Source organism: Periplaneta americana, chromosome 14 (assembly GCF_040183065.1).
Source record: "Periplaneta americana isolate PAMFEO1 chromosome 14, P.americana_PAMFEO1_priV1, whole genome shotgun sequence".
NCBI lineage: Eukaryota > Metazoa > Arthropoda > Insecta > Blattodea > Blattidae > Periplaneta > Periplaneta americana.
The window spans coordinates 55,191,739-55,215,571 of record NC_091130.1 but is presented as its reverse complement, the minus strand read 5'-3'; the positions used below and the strand labels follow the sequence as shown (position 1 = coordinate 55,215,571).

General features: G+C 35.1%; 1 protein-coding gene and 1 long non-coding RNA gene across 3 annotated transcripts in view; one reads left to right on the top strand and one right to left on the bottom strand.

The window, feature by feature from the left end:
• Positions 1–7,713: 7,713 nt before the first annotated feature.
• Positions 7,714–14,695, top strand: LOC138713308 (uncharacterized). 2 transcript variants are annotated; one of them, XR_011335835.1, is made up of 3 exons: positions 7,879–9,807; positions 9,963–10,108; positions 14,410–14,695. It is a non-coding gene; the product is annotated as an uncharacterized lncRNA (long non-coding RNA). The 2 variants fall into 2 exon arrangements; XR_011335834.1 differs by having other exon boundaries at positions 7,714–10,108.
• Positions 14,696–14,891: 196 nt separating this feature from the next.
• The window catches only part of LOC138713306 (uncharacterized), a 252,022-nt gene continuing 243,080 nt past the window's right edge, over positions 14,892–23,833 (bottom strand). Inside the window, exon 3 of the mRNA XM_069845292.1 lies at positions 14,892–14,960. Coding sequence (XP_069701393.1) covers positions 14,902–14,960 — 59 coding nt within the window. The 3' untranslated portion in view covers positions 14,892–14,901. The remainder of the gene's footprint in view (positions 14,961–23,833) is intronic.

Here is a 23,833-nt window from a genome sequence, read left to right as displayed (position 1 = left end):
ATGTTCACTTTACGGGTTCCAATTTTAAAATGAAGATGGCAATACCATACGATATGCCGATAAATGGTTGGCATTAAGGAGCTACCTTTTCGGCTTTTGTGTTGCCGCCATCTAGCGTCAAAAGATTCTATTAATACGAAAACTGTAACATCTCTGTCACCTGGCGAATGAAATTCTAACTACTTACTCAAGTGGAAGCTTTATATAGAAGAAATATTTTTCTGTGAATTCTTAGGAAAAACTCAAATTTTAATTATCTAATCTAGACAGGACTAATTCTACTCTTATCTACCTCTTAACTACCCCTACATATCTATATAAATATCTTATCTATCCATCGTTCTTCCATTTATCCATCTATCAATCCATTCATCGATCTACCCTCCTATCAATCTGTCCATTCATCTATTCATCTCTCGACCCATCCATCGATCTAGCCATCCATCTATCGATCCATTCACTCATCAATATATCCATCTATTCATCTATCGATTCATCTATCCATCTATGGATACATCCATCCATCTATCTATCGATCAGTCCATCCATCCATCCATCTATGGATTTCATCCATCGATTCGTCCATCCATCGATCTGTCCAACCATCCATCCATCCATCTATTGATCCGTCTATCTATTTATCGATTCATTCATCCATCTATCGAGCCACTCATCCACAGATCCATTCATTCACCCACCTATCCATCAAACCATCCATCTATCGATTCGTCCATCCATCTATACATTCACCATCTATGTATCTGTCTATTATTCTGTCTAATCTACTTATCTAATTTAATCTACCTGTCTAATCTAATCTACCTACCCATTGATCTACCCACTTATTAATTCTTCCATCTTTTCAGAACGGCCCCGAGGTTCACTCAGCCTCCTATAAAATTGAGTACCGGGTCTTTCCCGGGGGTAAAAGGCGGTCAGAGCGTGGTGCCGACCACACCACCTCATTCTAGTGCCGAGGTCATGGAAAGCATGGGGCTCTACCTCCATGCCCCCCAAGTGCCTTCATGGCATGTTACGGGGATACCTTTACCTTTTACCTTTTATTCATCTATCGACCCGTCCATCCAATTCATCCATTCTTCTACCCAACCATCTATATATTGTATCTGAATGTCTATCTTCCCTACTGAGCAATCGTATATAAGGATTTTGTAAAGTGCTTGGCAATTTTGAATAAGACACAAGAATTTCATTATGGTGCTCTTAATTAACAAAATAAACTTATAAATGTTGTTACAACTAATTTCACTCAGTGCTCAAAATGTCGAGCTTGAATTTTAGGACCATATTGTATAGTAGCCTATTTACAGCACCGCTTCACTGGCTGACATACTACGCCTTCTAGGAATCCGAAAGTGTTGTACACACTCGCCTTCTACGATTCCGAAAGTTGTGCATACTCTGTGGTAAGTGCAATATTACGAAAGTCAAGATCATAGACCTACTGTTGATATGTACCACAAAAGACGTCCAACGGAATCAAGTCAGGTGAACGAGCTGGTAACAACGTTCGATACATTAAGTGCCTAAATTTTTCTTTGATGTGACTTCCAATCACAATGATGTGTATCATTTGTTATTTGCCTAGAGCGAATGGGAACGGTTTGTTCACTCGCTCTCTTTTCCCATTTCTCTTCACCCTTTCCTTTCTCTGTCTAGAATCGAAAAACCAAGTAAAATTATTTTAGAAACTGCAGGTCTATACAGCAACGTTTAACCATAGTGAAAATATATTATGTCACAAATAAGCATTTGGTTATTCTCCTTTATCAATACGTAGTACTGATCTATTTTGCAAAAAGGTGTGTAAAAACTGAACATTTTTAGTTTTGCAAAGTAAATTTCTCTAACAATAATAAAAAGAATAAGGGCAGTAGTAATATAATAATAAATACATTGAAAGTATACAAATGCATAAATTCATTTCTGAGAAAACACAGAGGAGAACAAATCGTTTTAGCAGTAGCTAAACAGCAGAGTCAATAAAGGGAAAAAGTCCCTGCACCACTTTCTACAAACAGCACCCTGACAATATCATAATGTTAAGTTAAATGGCAAGAAGACTTTATCGGATATTGGTTCTATATATCAAGACAAATATTTTTCCTGAACACCCTCTTAGAGTTGCTAGATTTCATAAAATCCCTCAATGTATGTGTATGTGCGTGTTTTATTTACGTATACAGGGTGATTCACGAGGATTTACCGTCCCTTACGGAGCTTATTTCCGAAGATATTTTGAGCAAAAAAAGTCATATAAACATTTGTCCTAATTTCAATATTTTCAGAATTACACTAATTTGAAGTTGTTTGTAAAATATCATTATTCTTCAGTTTCAAGGGTAAAGGAATATTACAGATAAAGAATGAACTATTTGGAAATATCATTTCTTTAATTAGCTAGTATTCTGAAGCTAAAAAAGTGTTGTGAATTCCATAGTTGCTTTGTGCAGATTTTTTTTTTCGATTTTTAACTACAAAATTACATTTTCTTACGCACTTATCACTTATCACAACAATTGTTACAAATCTCCGCCAGTTTTGTAAATTCTTTAAGACTGTATATTAGGATGCATAATTAAATTGTAAAGAATCAAGTTCCTAAAGTCATATGATTTGTAACAATTTTTGTGATAAGTGCGTATGATGTCATTTTTAGTTAAAATTTGAAAAATAAAATCTTTACAAAACAATTAACAACACACTTTTGCCTTCAGAAAATTGGCCAGTTGAAGAAATGACACTTCTCAATAGTTCATTCTCTATTTGTAATATTTTTTTACCCGTAAAACTAAATAAAAAAGATATTTTACTAACAACTTCAAATTAATGTAACTCTGAAAATATTGCGATTAGGACAAATGTTTATTTGCATTTTTTGCTCAGAATTTCTTCGGAAATAAGCTCCGTAAGTAATGGTAAATCCTCGTGAATCACTCTGTATATAGCATATGTGCGATGATTAGTTTCAGGAACTGCAATGTTTTAGACATATTATTATTATTATTATTATTATTATTATTATTATTATTATTATTATTATTATTACAAACAGGTTTACACATCTTCCTGTGACCAATGCCATACGTTCTTTTTTTTTTCTTCAATTATTTATATCTTCCCAAGCCCGTTCTTGCAGTCCTTTCTCTGCCAAAACTTTATTTGTGTCTTCCAACCAGGTGTTTTGCGATCTACCTCTGCCTCTCCTTCCCTCTGAAATCCAATCTAAAATTCTACTTGATAGCCTTCCATGTATGTTTTAGACATAGACTAACTTTTACAATAATATTTAAGTAACAACTAATGACTTATTCAATTAAACATTCCCGCCTTTTTCTTTCTGACTCTTCACTTTCAGCTTGGTATGGAAGCAATAGAGCTGCTTGGCGTGGGAGAACTCATGCCCAGTAATACCTTCATGCAGATTCTGGCAGATGTGGCTTGCTCGGAAGGTTCTGTGCTTGAACCAATGTGCGAAAACATATTATTCCTCTTAGTTGGCTACGATCCTTCTCAACTCAATGAGGTAAGCTCTTAAATAAGATTGCTTACTTCTGTAATTCTACATCACGAAATTTCTCTGCTTGCCTCCATTTTACTATTTAAGTTGAAAAAATATGTTTAATCGTCATTTCTTATACGATCTCTTCTTGGACATTCTTAACCCTCTGCAGCCTGTATTTTACTCTTAACTCTCTCCCTAGTAATCCACTATTATCTTCTTATATGTTATAACTAGGGCTGAAGAAAAGTATTGGTACCAGGGCAGTAAATAATTTCTCTATATATTGTTTACAAAATACGTCCTGTTGTCAGGTGTCTCTACTGTCTGTAAGGAGCAGATAGAGTGAACATTTGACATTTATCAAAAGTAGACCTACTTAAGTGACGTGAGGTTGTATCAGAATGCCGAAACAAAAATCTAACAAAGAACAGATAATAAGGTGATTGAATTCAGAACATGGGGAAAATGTTTATCTATTTAAATTTAAATATACAGAATAAAGAATATAATTACAAAACAAACAAGAGAAATAGAAATAAAATAATACAAGCGATATAAAAAGAAGATACAGTAGTATTAACAAAATTTGAGACCGAATGAGCAGCGCTCGTGCTCGGTCGCAGTTCAGATATAATTTAATTAATTGGTAATAATATTTATAATATTAGTTCCGAGTTAATCAATTTGAAACCCAAGTAATCCTGTAAATGTAAATTCTATTACGAGTTCATTCATATGGAGTGGACCACTACCGTAACTAGTCGTGCGTGCATACAAACATTTTGTAAAACACAGAGCTCTACGTACGATGCAGCATAGCCTATAACCAATGCTTTTTTCAGCCCTAGTTATAACTTTACTAGAGAGCGCATTTGGGGTTTGTAAACCACAAGATTAACTGCAACATTGATGCCCACGTGCATCAACGTCGGTTAGTGTAACCATCGATTAAAATTGTCACCTAATCCCCGATTAAGCATTTTTACGGTGGATCGACCTCGGTTACGACTTAAATAGGAGGTTAACCACAGTAATCTCTAACCGACCAAATATGAGCGGTTAAAGGAGATAACCAGCGATTAGCAGAGCAAGTAAAGCAAAATGGCGGCCAGAACCACAGGTGATTATTTCGAAGACGATTATTATTGTGCAGTATTTGAATTACTTGGATAGAGCGTGAGCGTGAAGGTTCTTTAGTGGAAAGAGAGAATTCTTACGAGGAATTAGGTGACAGAAAATTTCAGGAGGGATTTCGTTTATCAAAATCTACAAATGGATTACTTGAAATAACACAAGAACAATCACATTTCTCCTACGGATCGGCTGCTTATATTACGATTCTATGTAACTGTTATGTTCTGTATTTTAAGAGGGAATACTCGAATACCGGTATCTCTTACTCTATGTCACTGGCTGAACAAAGAGAGGTTATGGATGGATCTTAGGATAATGCACAATTCCCTGGTGTAAATGGGGTCCAACATCGTACACACATTCCTACCAATCTTCTGCATCCTTTTCCTTTATGGATATTCCATCTTTTTTATATAATACATTTAAATCTAGTAATTAAGTCTATCGGTACTTCAACCTAACATTGGGATATAATCATTTTTGGATTCAATTTTCCATTTTGTACGATTTTAACCTAACAGTACTGAAAAACAAAGAAATGGAACTCACAAATATAACAGCGCCCGAAGGCAAACAAATGCAACGCGAAAATGTGGGATGCGTTCATTTCGATGTAGAACATAGTGAACACAGTCGTTTTTAGACGTTGACAATTATCTTTGCAGCGGTATGGATGCTTTCCTTTAGTCATTTTGTAGAAACAATGTACTATCATAGACTTTACTCTGGTTAAATGAGGTGTCAGCTAGCCATGTTTTAGTAATCGGTGATTATGAATGGTGCACATAACTTACATTTTAACCACGGCTACTGTTTAACCGTCGTTTCGTAATCTATGATTACTGCATTTTTAATCAATGTTGATGCACTTCGCCATGACCATAAGCGACACGTAAGGCTGTGCAGTGTACTGTCCTCATACAACCAGAACAGAACTAAGCTTGTCGATAACAATCGTTTGAGCTACATACTTCTATGGCCGTGTGCACCATTCTCGATCATCTAGCCCGTTGATCAGCAATCACGGAAACATGGTTAATTCTTACAATGATCAAGTTACAGATGCGGTGCACCGACATTTTCCCTCGATCAACTCAGTACCACAGTCTAATAGATACAGTCACGCAACTCATACGTATAAAATATGCCAACATTTGACAGCTGGCGCGACAGTAGCCCTCTAGCGGCAGGCAAGTTAAAAGTGTGCACACGACATATGATAACACATCAGAAAACGGGTTTTGCGTAATTTATTTTATATTTTTATGCTATACAATAAGTGTGTATGGTTCTTATTAATTCTACTTTAGAATCCTGGAAGAATTTCACACGCAGTTAATCTACAAGTTTCAGAAGCTGGGAATAAACGCAATTATTTCTGCTCCTTACAACTGAATCATGGCTCTGATCACGTATCATGGTTTGAAATAATATAATTGTTCGTTGCGTGTTCGGTTAATTCATTTCATTCCTAAATACATTTATGAATCATTGGAACTTTGTATTTCCTGTGAGAAGAGTAAAAATTAGTAGCTTCAAAATTGTAGGGAATATCTTGTAGGGTACATCGCGTGGTGAACTCCTCTCCCTATTTCCTGAGAAATTAACGATTTTGCATACCACAAATTGGGGTAAACTCGGCCGCTGAGGTGAACTTGAAAATAAAGAAAAGGGGAGGATTTAAACATTAATATGAAGTTCATTATTTTTCCATTTCTTAAGAACCGGTATTTCCTTTATTTATTTTGAGTCACAAATAGTGCTGATGTTATGGTTTAAATTTTTATGGCAAGTTTACCGCATTTTACATTACATTTCCATCTGTGCTTCAGTGGCTGGTCATGATAATATCTTTGAAAAATATTGGAGTGCAAGAGGTCAAATGGCTTTATTGTCAAACGCCTGGCATTAAAAAACAACAACAACATTACATTTCCAGTTTTCACACATAATGCCTAATTTTAACATATCCGACCTATATAATACGTAATTTAAATGCGCTTACTGTTAATATGACGTAGGTGAGAACAAATAAATGAACACACAATTTTGTTGAAAAAATTGTAACTTCAATTAACTCAGAAAATGTAGGCCTAATTTTATTTTCAGAGCAGAAGTGGTGTAAGTCAAAAATGGGTAATGAGGGGTTAAAGTAAACATTCTGTAAAATACAGCGCAAAGCGTCAGTTAATATTGAATGTATTTAAACTATTAATAGTCAGTGAATAGCACGAAGGATATATTAATTGCTACTTTGCGCTGTATTTTACAGAATTTTTACTTTAAACCTCATTACCTGATTTTGACTTAGGCTACACCACTTCTGCACTGAATGGCTCAAATAATCACTGGGAATGTAAAATCAACACCAATAACAGTCATGCAAAATATTACAGAAAAGATTGCTTTTTATATTAAATTTAAAAAGGCTCTTTTATTTCTTGAGAACTTAATACGTCTCCCATATTAATCTACACCAACACATCAGAAATTTATCGACACAATCTGGATTTATTCAAGTAGTGAATATTTTGCAAAAGGATTACTATACTCCATGAATTCTTTCAAAATTAACACCATGATACCTACTTGAATGCTATATAACATTCAACATTTGAAAAATATAAAGAAAAAGACACGAATACAAAAATTATGGAATTAATTGCATTAAAAACTGTAGATATATTATCAAAAATCGGAATGGTTACACATTTACACATATGATCTCTGCAAAAAAATAATATACTCTAACAGGTACTTACTTTGTTTTTATTTAAACTGTCCTTCCTGGCATACAAATAGGTAACTGATAAGTAATAAAATAATATTTTATAGAACACAATACGTAGGCTACCTACAACGTGGATTATTGGTTATGACTGAGTTATGGTTTTCTCTTGGTATTTAGGGAATCTGAAGAACGACAAATTCGGAGATTTAAACTTGTTGTTACTGCAATTTTCGTCATTGCACACATTGCCTTTATTCCGACGCATGATTAAAACGTTATTATAACATCTCGCATCCCTTTAAAAAGCACGTGCTGGCTGTATCAACCCTATGACCAGTGCCTTGCCTGCCGCTTGGGCGCTAGTGTCGCGAATGTTGGCAAAAAAAAGTGTTGAAGTTGCGCGACTGTATATATTAGACTGTGTCAGTACCGTCAGCTGACGATACGCTCGCTTGAGAAGAATCATCTGAGCGATAGGTTACCGCGTATAAAACAGCGAACGAACGCACTCTGTCAATTATCGCTTCGTTTTTGTTCGTCTGTCTGCTTTCACACATCCTCGCAGTTTTCAGATAACAAGTTTCAATAATCATGGAAGAAAAAAAGAAAAGAGCACCGAACTTCTCACAGTTCGAAGTGGGAATTCCTTTAGAACTCGTCAGCAATTATGCATCCATATTACAGAATAAAAGTACTGACGGAAGTTCTCTAAGAGAAAAGCAGGCTACCTGGTTGGATTTAACCTCACAATTCACATGAGTTATACGTGTTTACATAATTCCACATAATTTGTAACGTAATTTACACAGTGGTTATTTCATATTATTGATAATAATTGGGAAAATTTCAGTATACGGATACCGCACTGATAATTATCTTGAAATAGGCTACTAAAAAGAGCAGATTTGTGTTTGTTGAATTCTCATCTTGCTTACGAAAAGACACATTTCAGTGCCAATAATTTATTTGGGAAAATTTCAGTATACGGATACCTCACTGACAATTATTTTGAAATAGGCTACTAAAAAGAGCAGATTTGTATGCGTTTGTCAAATGCTCATCATCTTGCTTACGAAAAGACACATTTCAGTGCCAATAATTTATTTGGGAAAATTTCAGTATACGGATACCTCACTGACAATTATTTTGAAATAGGCTACTAAAAAGAGCAGATTTGTATGTGTTTGTCAAATGCTCATCATCTTGCTTACGAAAAGACACATTTCGGTGCCAATAATTTATTTGGGAAAATTTCAGTATACGGATATCTCACTGACAATTATTTAAAAAAAAAAAAAAAAAAAAAAAAGCAATTCGTCTGTGTATGTCGAATACGCATCATCATGCATACGAAAAGGAAGTTTTTAGTGCCAATTTATTTTGTGTGCACAAGGTTGGAATTTTGGAGTAAGAGGAAAAGGAGTGTATCTGACATTTATCCATTTATTTTGTTTTCACAAGGTTGAATTTTGGAGTAAGAGGGAAAGGAAGGTATCCGTATAATTCTCTTAATTCAAGCGTAAATAGCCTAATTGTCCAAAATGTCATGTAGGTCCTAATAGTTTCAAATGGCAAATCTATAGCTAATAAGTGATAATCTCGCATTCTACAAAATGATCATTTAGTTTTGCTATATTATTACCGGCATAGAATAACTACTTTATTATTATGTTAACAATATTGGACAATTAGGCCTAAATAATATTTTGTCCTCAAGTAAAGTCCCGATCTTCCAAAGCAGAAACATATATAAAACATTAGTCTATTTTGAGAAAAAAAAAAACATTTTTATTATTCATCTACAAACTTACTCTTTCTACAATAACACCAATTCTATTATTTCCGCAGTGATTTGCGTTTTCAAGATACATCATTTCATCTTCAATTCCATGAAGTACGTCAAATCGTGCCGCCATTTTGGTTTTCTCGACTTGACCATGTTCAATTCAAGATAATCGGTCCCACACCCGTGATCAAATTTGATCATCATCAACTCGCTTGTTTAACTTTGATCGAGATTGATACTCCGCAAATTGGCTTTGAAGATGGTCAAGTGCCGACTTAACCATGGTCAAATTTTAATCGAGAATGGTGCACACGGGCACTAATGTTCTGTGAATGCACTTTAAATTAAAAACCACCAGTCCTACTTTGTAGGTTTTACCCTCCTCACCTATGATTGAAATCCAACCACTCTCCACAAAACACAAAGATTAATAAGCAAGTGGCATATACAAAACACAATATTATAACCATACACACCACTGTGAATAGAAGAGGGAGATTCAATTAATCGCACATTAGATATCTCACAATTGCTTGTCTCCGTGGTCATGGGATTGGCATGACTCACGCCACCGCTGAGGATTCACAGGACAACCACAAGACAATGGACGAACACCCAATCCCATGGGTGGTATATATATTTCACCTGCTTATTAAATTTACAGAACTAAATGCCTTACAATCTTATATAAAGTCGCAATAAGTAAAATTTAATGCAGGAGAGCTAATGAAAATGTAACAACGAATATATTATATTATTTTGTTTTTTTTTTTCACCCATTCCAGTTGAAGGAGGCTTCAGGTTGTGAGATTTCTACGCTGGTAACTTGGCAGAATACAGAAGTCTGTTTCCACCATCCTATGATTTAGCTGCCATAAGCACACCAGTGTCATTGTTCTACAGCGACAATTATCTATTTGGAGACCCTACTGTAAGTAAAAACTACACCAGTGCTTTTTTTAAATATAAAGAGGGTTCCCTAAGGCATCGTAGCCTTCTGTTGAAGTTTTGGCGAGATAACAATTGTGCACTATGGTAACAAGATGTGCACTAGTCATCTTTAATAAAACTTATTAATATCAGCCTAATTTTCCTTCAAGATTTCAACATTTTACAAATATACATACTAAATCTTTTTTGTGCCAACCAATATAAAGACTGTCGACTGCAAAACATATATAAATGCAAAAATGTGAAAAGTTACATTTCATCGTAAAACTGTTTTGATGCAGGAGAGCTATGGAGTAAGGAAAATCAAGTTAGTTGTATACCAAAAATCTTTAAAACCAATTAATTTTATCAGAATACTATAACTCGTAATTTGCTCGAATCACAATTTTCACCTTTTGTGCATTTCTGAAAGTATATTCACAGAGAGAGAATTAAGTAATTAAGTAATTAAGTAAGTAAGTAAGTATGTATGTATGTATGTATGTATGTCTAATGCCTACCTACTCACTTCACTTTACACGATTCGGGTTCCGCATATTGCGGATAGATGGCAGGACTATGACCCATTTTGTAGTTGCACACCACTTGGTGGGCCACACTGTACATGATGTGTATCTGTAGAGAGTTATGTCATGTATTACTTATTTACTTACTGGCTTTTAAGGAACCCGGAGGTTCATTGCCGCCCTCACATAAGCTCGCCATTGGTCCCTATCCTGAGCAAGATTAATCCAGTCTCTACCATCATATCCCACCTCCCTCATATCCATTTTAATATTATCCTCCCATCTACGTCTCGGCCTCCCCAAAGGTCTTTTCCCCTCTGGCCTCCCAACTAACACTCTATATGCATTCCTGGATTCGCCCATACGTGCTACATGCTCTGCCCATCTCAAACGTCTGGATTTAATGTTCCTAATTATGTCAGGTCAAGGATGCAATGCGTGCAGCTCTGTGTTGTGTAACTTTCTCCATTCTCCTGTAACTTCATCCCTCTTAGCCCCAAATATTTTCCTAAGCACCTTATTCTCAAAAACCCTCAATCGCTGTTCCTCTCTCAAAGTGAGAGTCCAAGTTTCACAGCCATACAGAACAACCGGTAATATAACTGTTTTATAAATTCTAACTTTCAGATTTTTTGACAGCAGACTAGATGACAAAAGCTTCTCAACCGAAGAATAACAGGCATTTCCCATATTTATTCGGCGTTTAATTTCCTCCCGAATGTCATTTATATTTGTTACTGTTGCTCCAAGATATTTGAATTTTTCCACCTCTTCGAAGGATAAATCTCCAACTTTTATAGTTCCATTTCGTACAATATTCTGATCACGCGACATAATCATATACTTCGTCTTTTCGGGATTTACTTCCAACCCTATCTCTCTACTTGCTTCAAGCAGAATTTCCGCATTTTCTCTAATCGTTTGTGGATTTTCTCCTAATATATTCACGTCATCGGCATAGACAAGAAGCTGATGTAACCCATTCAATTCCAAACCCTCTGTGTTATCCTGGACTTTCCTAATGGCATAAAGGTGATAGTGCATCTCCCTGCTTTAGCCCGTAGTGAATTGGAAAAGCATCAGATAGAAACTGGCCTATACAGACTCTGCTGTAAGTGAATATATGTATGAATGTTCATGTATGGATTGAATGATGATGAAGATGAAGAAGGGAGAAGGGGAAACCCGGTGTTGGCATGTAGCCTGCTTCTCTCGAATAGCACCAAGTGGGCCGACAGACTTAACATCCCAATCTGATGGACGAATCACTATCAACAGTGACATAGGCTTTCTCTTCATAAGTACTGCAGAGAAATTTGGGGTTTAATCCAGGCATATTGCTGCACAATCTAGTGGTTAGAAATTGTGCACTGCCATCTCTCCTAGTCCCTAGGTGAGATCGAACCCAGGCCGGTTAGTCTGGAGGCAGGCACACTACCACATAGCTAACTTGGTGGACATAATACAGAGAGACAAGTAAATGGTTTCGTAATAGCCCACTATTAGTGCTGGTATTCTAAATTAAGGTTTACTGCTTTGTCAGTATATGGAGCTGTGGATATACTTTCAAAAGTGCGCAAAAAGTGAAAATCGACGTCATAGCGAGTACGAGATTTTGGAATTAAGGTAACTATATTCACGCTAGTAAATTATAATTTAGTGATTTCCTGAGTAAGAAATATATTTGACAATATGATGTGACTATGGGTGTATTTATACGAACTAGATCATTAGCTCATAGGCCTAGCGTTACATGTGGTCATAATAATAATAATAATAATAGTAATAATAATAATAATAATAATAATCATCATCATCATCATCATCATCTAATAACTAAAAGAAACACATAAAAATAAAAACAGCAATTTTAATCTGCCCCACAGCTTCGTTCACCATAAATATTACAACTGCCAAGGACTGAATTCTGAGCCTGTTGCTATAAAATTTTCTTGAAATGACAAATGGTTAGCATATATATAGAAGTAGGTCTACAGATAAAAGTAGCTAGCGGAGCTCTTGCAATTCTCATTAAGTGAATCCAGTTTTTAAAACAGTGGCTTGCAAGCTTTTACAATTATATAAATAAATATATATAATAAAAATATAAATTATATAAATTTAGCTTCTCTTATGAAAAGGTTGCCAGATTTGACAAAGCGTATTACATATACTTTGGAAACACACCCTAAAAGATAAAATGATACACATTTGAAACGGTTAGGGAATCGAATATACAAAATGTCAGAAAAATTTACACTAATTAGCGTTTGTTACCAAATTTGAGCACATTTATAAAGCATTGGGAAAACAGCTATAAATATATCGAGATATTTTGTAGTTTCATATCTCACAAATAAAAGAGTAAAATTAAATTTTTTAATTGCCAGTATGTGTTTTACATAGAACACTGAAAGGAACTTAGAACTTGAGCAATGAGATAATGAAGTATACTCATATATCTACAAAATCTGTAGTACCGGTAATGAGATCTCATGCGCCATATAAAACATTTTGGAGATTATACATCTTTAATTTTCAATACTTATTTTTTCTTTAATTTTTACACTCAACGACATTAATATTAGGCTATTATCACTTCTTGTGTTACTTGCATAATGCATGTTGATAGCAATAAACCGAGAAAATTTAGAAATAATCTTTTCTCATAAAAAATATACTTAGAAAACAGGTTTTCAAGAGAGAACTCGCATATCTTACTTAAGCATCGTCCATTTAAAGGCTATAAGGAACCTCTAAGAGCAGATGTTCACTACAGTAGAACTCCGATTATCCATCACCTTATTAACCGATTGTCGGATTATCCGCCTTTTTCTTCTAGCTCCTTTTCTTTTTCTTTACTGCAGAAAAAATTATGGAGTAGCCTATTGTATGTTATGTTTCTGTGCAGTTTTTCTACAGAGGGTTATTACAAGCAATTTCTCTTACAAGTACCACAGTATGTAGTAGGAATGCTTTGCTATCGGCAACAGAAATAGTCAAGAACTTCTACTAAGCTGTATACTATTCTCTTCTCTTCTTATCCTTACTATTCGAGTGGCCGTATTATATAACTTCAATGCAAATGCCTTTCACAATAGGTAAAAAAAAACGAATTGTATTAATTACTGAAAAAATTACAAAATAAATAATTAAGAGGCTTGGGAAAGGAGAAACTGTAAGCGATTTAATAAAGAAAACAATGATAAAGTGCATAAAGTATGTAAATCTATATCAGATATCTACTATTCTTATCTTTCCGCAGACAATCATCATCATCATCATCAACCCTTGGCCCTTAAGAACCCGTCGTTCACAATCGAACTTATAGTGAACTCCTGCTCCACTACATAGCACGTTAAATACAAGACCACAGAGGAAATTACGAAATTGTGGGCTAAAATATTATACACTTAATTTATGAAAATATTTTATAGTACGGATTATCCGATTTTTCCGATTAACCGTCCAGCCCACCCCCTTAATTACCACGGATAATAGAGGTTCTACTGTATCTGTATACTGTACCTATATCAACTGGTTCAGAATCGTATGCAGGGTATACGAGTAAGTTCATGAAAGTAGAAAAGATATTAAAGAGTAAAGTATCACCTTCTCCGCTTTTCACAATCACATGCTTTCGCTCATACCTTAGTGGAGATTTGTTCACTTCTATCAAAAGCTGATACAGATGTTTGAGCTAGATATGGTACTGCAGCTTTAGAAAAGTTGCTATTACAGTCATAGCTCTAAAGAGTTGTAATCTCTCTTTCAGGACGTCCACGAGCTGAACACAGCTTTGGGTAACTCCCTGGGTGAGTACAGAGTACCGCTGTCATCTTTCACTCACATGGACAAATGATGTGAAGACACTCGTCAACGACGAAGTTCTGGAAACCATCCAGAATAACTGAATGCAAATGTCTGTGCCTTAAATCGACTTCATATAACAATAATTAAGTGATATTTTAAATTTCTGTTTCATTAAGGTATCTTATATAATAATTTTGAAATTAATCTGTATTAATACACACAGAACATAAAAAATATGTAAATGTCTACATGAGCATAATACATGTTTTCTTTTTTCGAGACCTGTTCCCTATTCATCCCTGGTTGCATTCAGCCTACAGACTTCTTGTCCTCGTCCATATTACCTCTCTACTTTAATTCCCACTTCGTTTCATCACAGTAAATGTTTACTTATAATGTAAATCTTTACCTAGACGTTTCCTCTCTTCATTGAAATGTAAGAAGAAACACTGAATCAGTGGCGGTTCCTCAGGGGAGGGAAGGGAGGAACGTCCTCCTCACATTTTTCTTCTTCTGAAAGTAAATACCAAATAAAATATATGCCTTAAAATTCGGGGAAGATTCGATAATTTTTAAGTTCACAGCTATAAGTAAACCTTGGTTGATCGAGTTTTAAACGACGTGCGCTGATGTGCTGTAGAAAACTGTGAGAAGGATGCGAGATTGTTTGTGTGGAGGAAAGCCAATCCTTTCCTCCTTTACTGTAGTTAACACACATAGACAACAGCGCACTAGCGGCCGGAGAAAGAAATAGAGTTTTAAAGCAAGTAAATGAATGGAGAGTGAGGAGATCCTCCTCTGAATCAGCGCATGGGCGGGAAATAGAAACCGACTGGTCGTGCAGCAAGCTCGCTACCGCTGCCATCTAACGATGCTGCATTCAACCAGACTGTAACACATCTAGGAGGAGGCATAATAAAAACAGTTTTAACGCAAATTATAAGACACCATATAAACTTTTTTAAAATTATAAATGAAAATATATTATTCATTGCACTTTATATGTGTAGGGTACTATTCATGATTTGAAACTTTCGAGGATATTTGAAAACTTAAGTCGGGTTTGTATAAAACAAAGAGGAAGTAGTTCTACCACAGTCTACTATATACAGTCGCGAAACTCAATATGTAGTAAAAATGCAGAAATGGGTAGTTGTCCACCACTAGGATCGCTACTATCACCTCATCATCGCAGATCTCTCTCCTAGCAGCCGACAAAATATGTTAACACTTTCGTTATCGTGTTCTTTTGGAAAAATTAACACCTTCCTTCCATTATTGAAATATTAAATGCATAAAGTTAATTTGTTATTTTAATGAATTATATTAAATTCCACCATAAACTCGAAGATACCTGCAAGAAATAAGTTAATATAATTTTTGTTTGTGCAAAACGAACTGAAATTTACTATAATAGCTTCACTCATTCAAGATTATAGCGATAATTAACTATGAAACCAATAAATATTAATTTGCATTTCTCTTTATAACAATAATAATGGAAATATGAATTAATGGAGTAACTTTCGTGTACCGGTACTTGTAGTGTAGGCTTACATAGTTAACAAAGTGAGATGAGGTTAAGCAATAATAATCACACCAGAATTGGAAATAAAACGTGATCAATAAATTTTATTGTAACAGACTTTTTCTACGTCTCTAGTAAAGCAACAGATAAAAATAACAACAAAATTAACAGCTATAATTAAAAACATATCCTTTGAAGAAAAAAGTAGGCCTAAGCAATAATAATCCCACCAGAATTTAAAATAAAACGTGATCAATAAATTTCATTAAAACAAACTTAATTTTTCTACGTCTTTAGTAAAATAACACATAAAAATAATAACAAAATTAATAGCTACAATTAAAAATATATCCTCTGAAAAAAAAAAAAAGTAGACCTAACCTTTATTTCTCTGGAAATTTAGCAGCTTAAGTGACAGAACTTTAACCGGTATCTAATGTCCTTTCGGTTAGACTGAAACATTACATTGTGAAATTTAAGGATATAATGCATTCTAACAGTCACAAAGAACTTCAAATTAACAGTTTTGTTTCTGCACAGCATTCTTGTGGAAACCCAGGAACCTTTCTGAATCTTTCGGAAATCGGAAAAAGGATAACTTTGGCCTCTTTCTCTTACTGTTGCCACAATTTATAGCACTACAAACGTCTCCTCCTTGTCCCATATTATTATTCCAATTATTATATTATAGCCATTAACATTTTAATTATAACCAATAAGGAACATCGAGCAAGCACTCGATAGAAATACGACACAGTCCAAAGTCGACCATGGACAGTCTATTGTTTATAGTTGCTAACCGCTTGGAGCGCTTTATCACGAGATTTGCAAAAAAACACCTCAAGCTTCGCGACTGTATATGGTAGACTGTGGTTCTACGTTAGTATCATAGATTATTTTGGCCACTGAAATTCACTTCCATTCATTGTCTACTAGACAGGACAGCATCCAAGTTGTCAGTTTTGTACAAATATATTTTAAATTGAATGGAAGTGAAAACGTATTATATTTTGGACAATTATTTAGAAAACTCAGTGTACAAGAACAGATTATTGCTATACAAAAGGGAAGCCAACCCGAACACTATCTGGTCTTACATGTATGCATGTAGGCTAATTTGTAGCATGTTTCATTCAAGAAGGTGTCATTTTGTGCAGTTAACTTCTTTCCTCCTCTAAAGAAATATGCGGGAGCCGCCACTGCACTGAATAGTGAATTCTTATAGGGTAAGGTTGCCTAATTCCGTGGCATATTTAATAAAGACTATATTTATGCCAAACTTGTACTGAAAATTTTCAAATAACACCTAAATGACGTTATTTGGACCTTTAGCTACAGTTTTTACAACATTCAGTGTCAACAGTTTCACAAGTTTTATATATAATATATGATTCTTCATTGTTATATAGTGGCTCCTAAATCCGTGACAGGGATTCAAATTCCGTGATGGTGGTTTCCTAATTCCGTGATACTAAAATAATCCTCATTAACTGCTCAGAAAACAAACGTGTATTTGGAAAAACACTTTAAAGTCATGATATATTGTTTTAATGTGGATTAAGCAAGAAATTACAACATAGGAAAAGGGCCTAAGTGACAAATTTCATAAAAAATACTTGTGTAACTACAGAAATACATATTACATATTAATATATTATAAACAAAATAAACTGAAAGTTAAATTCAATACAAAATCAAATTTGAATAAACTGAATTATAACACAATTATTTCTCATTATCTATATTCCTAACAGCAGTAATTAAGTTAAATATATGCCCTATTATTTTATTATAATTATAATTAATGTTTTTCTATAACTTATTTCTATTATTATTTCCACGAACTATTTTCTTTCATAGACATTAATTTTCAAAATTTTGCGTTGCCATCACTGGTCGAGTGAGCCAGGAAGGAGAAATACGAAAATAAATCCGAAAATGGGAAAGCTCCTGTAGCATGTTATTGTCTCATAATGTTTAAATAATCATACACACTGATTCAGCTGAATGTAATCTACAGTAATATATAATTTTTATAATGCTGCATTAATTCTTACCTCAAATATAAAATGTTTCTTCAGGAGCGGTCATGAGAGAAAGAAAAACTTACTGGTCAACCACCTTTCACTGAATAAAAGCTTCTGCAGTCGACTGCTTCTATTCAAAAGGCAGATAGTCAATAGAATTGAAAAGAAGACATCTCTTGGCATCAGTTACGTATTTCAAAAACTTAAAAGTCAAGAGACCACAACTCCATGGCAATCAATTGAAATTTTATCACAGGATTAGGGGTATTACGAAATTAGACACCTTTACCCTATAATTTACAATTCAATTGACTTCTCTAATCGCTAGAAGAAATTTTATTATAAATTAAATCTGATGATAAAATCTACCTCAGTGTAAATGAATACCTATTTTTTAAGCATAAAACAATGAAGTAAGTGTTTCATATCCAACTTTCTAGTACATACTACCAAACTGGACGATTCTAAGAGAAATATTTACAATACATAAATACTTTCATATTACTGTAAATGGAAATTCATGGAATACTCTAATACAGGCATCATAATATTTGTTTTGTTCCCACCTGCTAAATACTGTATTTCCTGTACTTTATGATTTATCTATCGCTTCCTAGATTTCCTCTTTTTTAATTTCTGACAAGGAAAATGGTAATTACGTCGAAACTATCCCTCAAACTGTGCACACAATTCTACACAGCAAATGAACAAATATAAAAATATTAGCTGCCCTTTCTAATTGGGTGTGTAAACATATACGGAATCCCAAGATCACTTATACAGAGTGGAAGTGAAATAACCTTGCAGATTGAAAGGGACGATACAGTACGCTTAAATGAATAGAAAACGTATGTTATGTTTTGTGATTAAATGTACGATTAATTAGAAAATTAAGCTGTAAGTTCCAGCAGTCTGGCAACATCACTGCTAAGTCTCCTTTCATATTGCAATACAGATGTAAGACGTCAATGAACTTCAGCATATGTGTACTGCCTTGTGCTCCCTTCTCTAGCTACAACATTGTGATGTGGATTGCATCATTCAGTGGTTTGAAATTAGTGCTTTTTAAAATTAGATTTACACGAAAACCGCCCACATTATTGAAATACGACAGAGTGATAAATGATTCTTAATTAGAATATCTATTAATATGGACAAAAATCACGATCCAATTCGCAATAGTTGCTAAATAAGAGGGTGTTAAACATTTGGGAAAAACATTTTTTTCCTGAGAAAACTATAAACTTTCCACCAATACCGGTATGGGATTAGAATTTTTGTTACATGCAACATGAGCTATTCGCTCTAAAAACAAAAGTATACAAATTAAAATTTGTTGAGAGCTGTTTTATATTTAAAAAGTGATTCTGAATATTTCAGTGCCACTGATTTCAAAAATGATTTCCGTTTTTTTCCATCTCATCAGGATTTTTTACAAATCAAGAATAAATATTCACATTTTTTTTTTTAGAAATGTACATATCGGTAGCTCAAGATTTACATACGAGTTAACCGAGTGAGTTGGCTCATGTGTATCGCATGGAACTCGCATTTTGGAAGTCCATGGTTCGATTCCAGGACCGACCAACCTGATTGTGGTTTTTCTGTGTTTTCCACAGTTACTTAGGCAAAAGCCACAGTCCATTTTCCCTTCCCCTCCTGTGTAGAAAGAGAATTTAATTTTCATATCATTCATCTTCCCCATCTCATTCAAAAGACATATTCAGGTCAAGACACATGTCTTCATCCACTTACGGGAGGGGGCGTCCTCTCCGTAACTGTTCCTGGGTTCCCAGTCTTCCGCAATATCTCTGCCAGGATTCATTCCTTAAGAGCACTTCCAAGGGCGCTTCGACACCTTGGAAGGGCCGTTGGAATGGATCCTGTGCTGCCTGGTCACCTTGGCGGAAGAACTTAGAGCAGGAGAGGCTAGGAAGCTCCCATAGCGTGAGCAGGTGAGGGGTCACATGTGGCTGGTGACCTGGTACACCCTCATCCTCATTCATCCCATAACATTCGGGGTGCACAATAGGCCAACATACTAACAGTCGTTCTAATCCGCCCATAGCCACTGTGACCTGACCTGAACTGACCTAACCTAACCTACATAAAAGTTACAAATGAAATTGTGAGTTTTTTTTATTTCACATTTTAGTTCTACAGCACATCAGTAGAATCTTATTCGTTTGGTCAGGAATGTTTGTCTCTTGGATTTTCCCTTGTGTGTTTCCATAGAATCCCTACACAGCATCTAGCAGTAATCTGCAATCATTGGTCCATTCCATCGCCCTTGGTATCTCCTTTCCATTTTTCGAATATTCTAGGGGAACCTCTCTCCTTGCTGCTCACTGATGCCCCCAGGTCGTCAGGAATACATCCAAATGTGAAAAGAGAAAATGTACCGTAATTTGAGACTCATGTTGCATCCCAAAGTACTGAATGCCTATAGCATGTTGTTCACAATTTTAACATAATCAGAATGTTTATTGATTCCTAGAAAATGTGCAATGACTTCTTTAATGCATTTTTTTTCTTTAGGAGTCATATTATTTTCAAATTGCCTGTCTTTAACTACAGCTCTGATTTGCGGATCTACAAAAATTCATTCTTTTATTTTTGCATCTGAAAGAGTAGGAAATTTGTTGGCGAGATATTTACAACAGTCTCTATCTTTGTCAAGCGCTTTTACAAATTGTTTCATTACACCAACTTTTATATGTAGAAGTGGCAAAAGAATTTTCTTAAGATCCAGTAGGCTACCCCTTTATTATATTCTTACTACCTGGTGTTCAAGGTTTTCTTTTGGGCCACTGTCTTTGTTTCCAATGTTTGTCTCTCGCCCTACTATCCCACTTGCACAAATAACATGGATATTTTGTAAATCCCTGTTGCTGGCCTAATATCAAGCAGATCACTTTTAAATCTCCACACATCAACTACTGATGATCATCATATTTAATTTTCTCCAAAACATGCTTCAGATTTTCATACTTCTCCTTCAGTTGCATTGAGTATGCTACTGGAACTGAAGAAAGAGCATTCCCATTATGTAGCAGCTATCTCCAAACTAAAAAATGGCAAGTCAGCTGGACCAGATAATCTTCTGCCAGAGATATTTAAGGCCTACCCAAATAAGATAGCAAAAATAATTCTTCCATTAATTCAAAAAGCATGGAAGGAGGAAAGTTTCCCCGCTGAATGGAAAGAAGAATTCATCATCAAAATTCCTAAAAAAGGTGATCTGAGCAACTGTAGTAACTGGCACGGGATTACACTACTGAATACAATTAATAAACTAATAGCAATAATAATATATCGGCGTATCCATGACACATTAGATCCAACAATTCGAAAGGAGCAGGCAGGATTTAGACCTCACCGGGCATGTGTCGATCAAATCAACACACTGAGAATTATCACTGAGCAGTCACTAGAATTCCGCTCATCTTTGTACTTGGTGTTTATTGACTTTGTAAGAGCATTTGATACTCTGAATCACACAGCCATCTGGCAGACTCTATACGAAATAAGAGTTCCTATCAAACTTATAAACATCATTAAAGAATTATATCAGAATGCCAGCTGCAGAGTAATTCATAAGAATAATATGGGAGAAGTCATTCATGTCGGCATAGGTGTAAGGCAAGGCTGCGTGTTATCACCGCTCCTCTTTAACTGGTCTTAGATGCAACTCTAAGAAGAGTGAATGTTTCCCCTAGAGGAATCCGTTGGGGCCTCTCCGGTAGACTAGAAGATCTAGACTATGCGGATGATATCTTTCTCTTAGCTCATTCCTTTAAAGATATGAAAGCCAAACTGCAACAATTGGAAAAGGAAGCACAAAAGGTGGGTATTCAAATCAATATTAATAAAACCAAAGAATTGCGCATAGATACCAATCAACCTATTCTTCTAACTCTTAAGCAGCTGCGTAATTGAAAATGTGAAGGAATTCTCATATCTAGGCAGTATAGTCTCCCAGAATGGTGGTACAGATAGCGATGTGAGAGTAAGAATAAAGAAGGCAAGATATGCCTTTGAGCTGCTAAAGCCTATAAGGAAAAGTGCTGCCTATACAATAAATACTAAACTGAGAATTTTTAACACAAATGTCAAATCCTTGCCTTTATATGGCTGTGAAACCTGGAAAATAACTAAAACTATTATCAATCAACTACAAGTTTTTATTAATAGATGTTTGAGAAACATATTAAAAATATTCTGGCCGGTCCAGATATCCAATGAAAACCTATGGTTAAAAACTAAACAAAAACCAGTTGAACTTGAAATTCGGCATAGGAAGTGGGGATGGCTAGGACATACACTTTGCCGACCTCCAGGTGACCCCGCCAGGAAGGCATTGGATTGGAATCTGCAGTGCAGCAGAGGAATTGGCACACCGAAGATAACATGGAAACGAACTGTTCTCACAGAAGCAAAAACGATGGGGAAGACATGGAGTGAGATTAAGGCATTGGCCAGGAATAGAGTCAGATGGAGAAGCTTTCTGAGAGCCCTATGTTCCACCTAGGAATGATGGGAATATTGACTGATTGATTATGTACCAGCACGCCCTTCAAACTTCTTTTACTGGAATCAATAAATAACCTCCACTCATTTGGATTATATTTATCAGCACAATTTAGTAATTCAACATATTAAAAAAGAAAAATATAACTCTTCTGACACAAGGATATGGCGAAACAGTCCATAATATATCGGAATGGTTGGACTGCTGTGGCGGCCATATTCATTTCTGTATTATGATCTGAGTATTGAAGATGGTCTTCATCTGACCCTACTAATCGATAGTGTTCGATAATTTGTTGGTGTAAGTGTGGCTTCTTCAGTTATTACTTCTACAAATGGATGCACTGCCGTCGTGATCTAATACAGGCCGTAAGGCAGACCACGTGACTCGCTCAACAGCTGATCGCGAAGGGCGGTCTTTCAACCATATCAATTAGTTGCAGTGCATGAAAAATAACATATATTTCTCTGAAATGCAGTGTAATTGCGTCAGTAAAATTTTAAACAGTGACTGTGAGACACTTGAGACACAATTCACTTGCAACGTAAGGTATAATATTATTTTTGGTGTGAAAATTACGTTGTTGCAGGCAAAGTTCGTATGTGTAATACCTGCCTTTATTTCGATTAAATATTGCGCCCTTATGTGGTTAAGTGAATTTTAGGTGTTATAAACAGTAAATATGTGTAATAATATACACGTGAAAGTGAAACATTGACTGGGATGTAAAGTAAATTATGATTAGGCCTAAGTGCAGCGTTACTGATGTTACTCTTGTTTAATTCATTTTTGTTAGTTTACCGTATTTGTTTTATTAAATTTAAATTATTGCGCCCTTCTTATGTGTGAATAATCTACCTTATAAATAATACGTTTGATAATATACACAATTTGAACTAAAAGCAAGATACATATAGTATATTATGAAAAATTATACCTTATAGTTTTCATTACTGTTACAGTATCTAGTATTGTAATTAATTGAAATAAAGCACGCTTGCTTCATTACGAAATTCTTGCACATTCATTTAAGCACGTTTCAACAATTTTCAGTTGCATCGTACGCATATTTTGATGTGTTGACATTACAGGTTATGTTTACTCTATCAGTACTTGCCTTATTTCTGTATTCGCAATTATGCATAATCATTAAGATAACGCTACGTATAACTTGTAAATGCAATCTGTCTACACTTCAATTGTGTTTATTCGTTTCATACGGTACTCCAGTCTGATTAGTTTAATGTGTTACCAGGGCTAAACTAGCGCTGAGGTAGTTCCCTTCGTATTCATACACCTT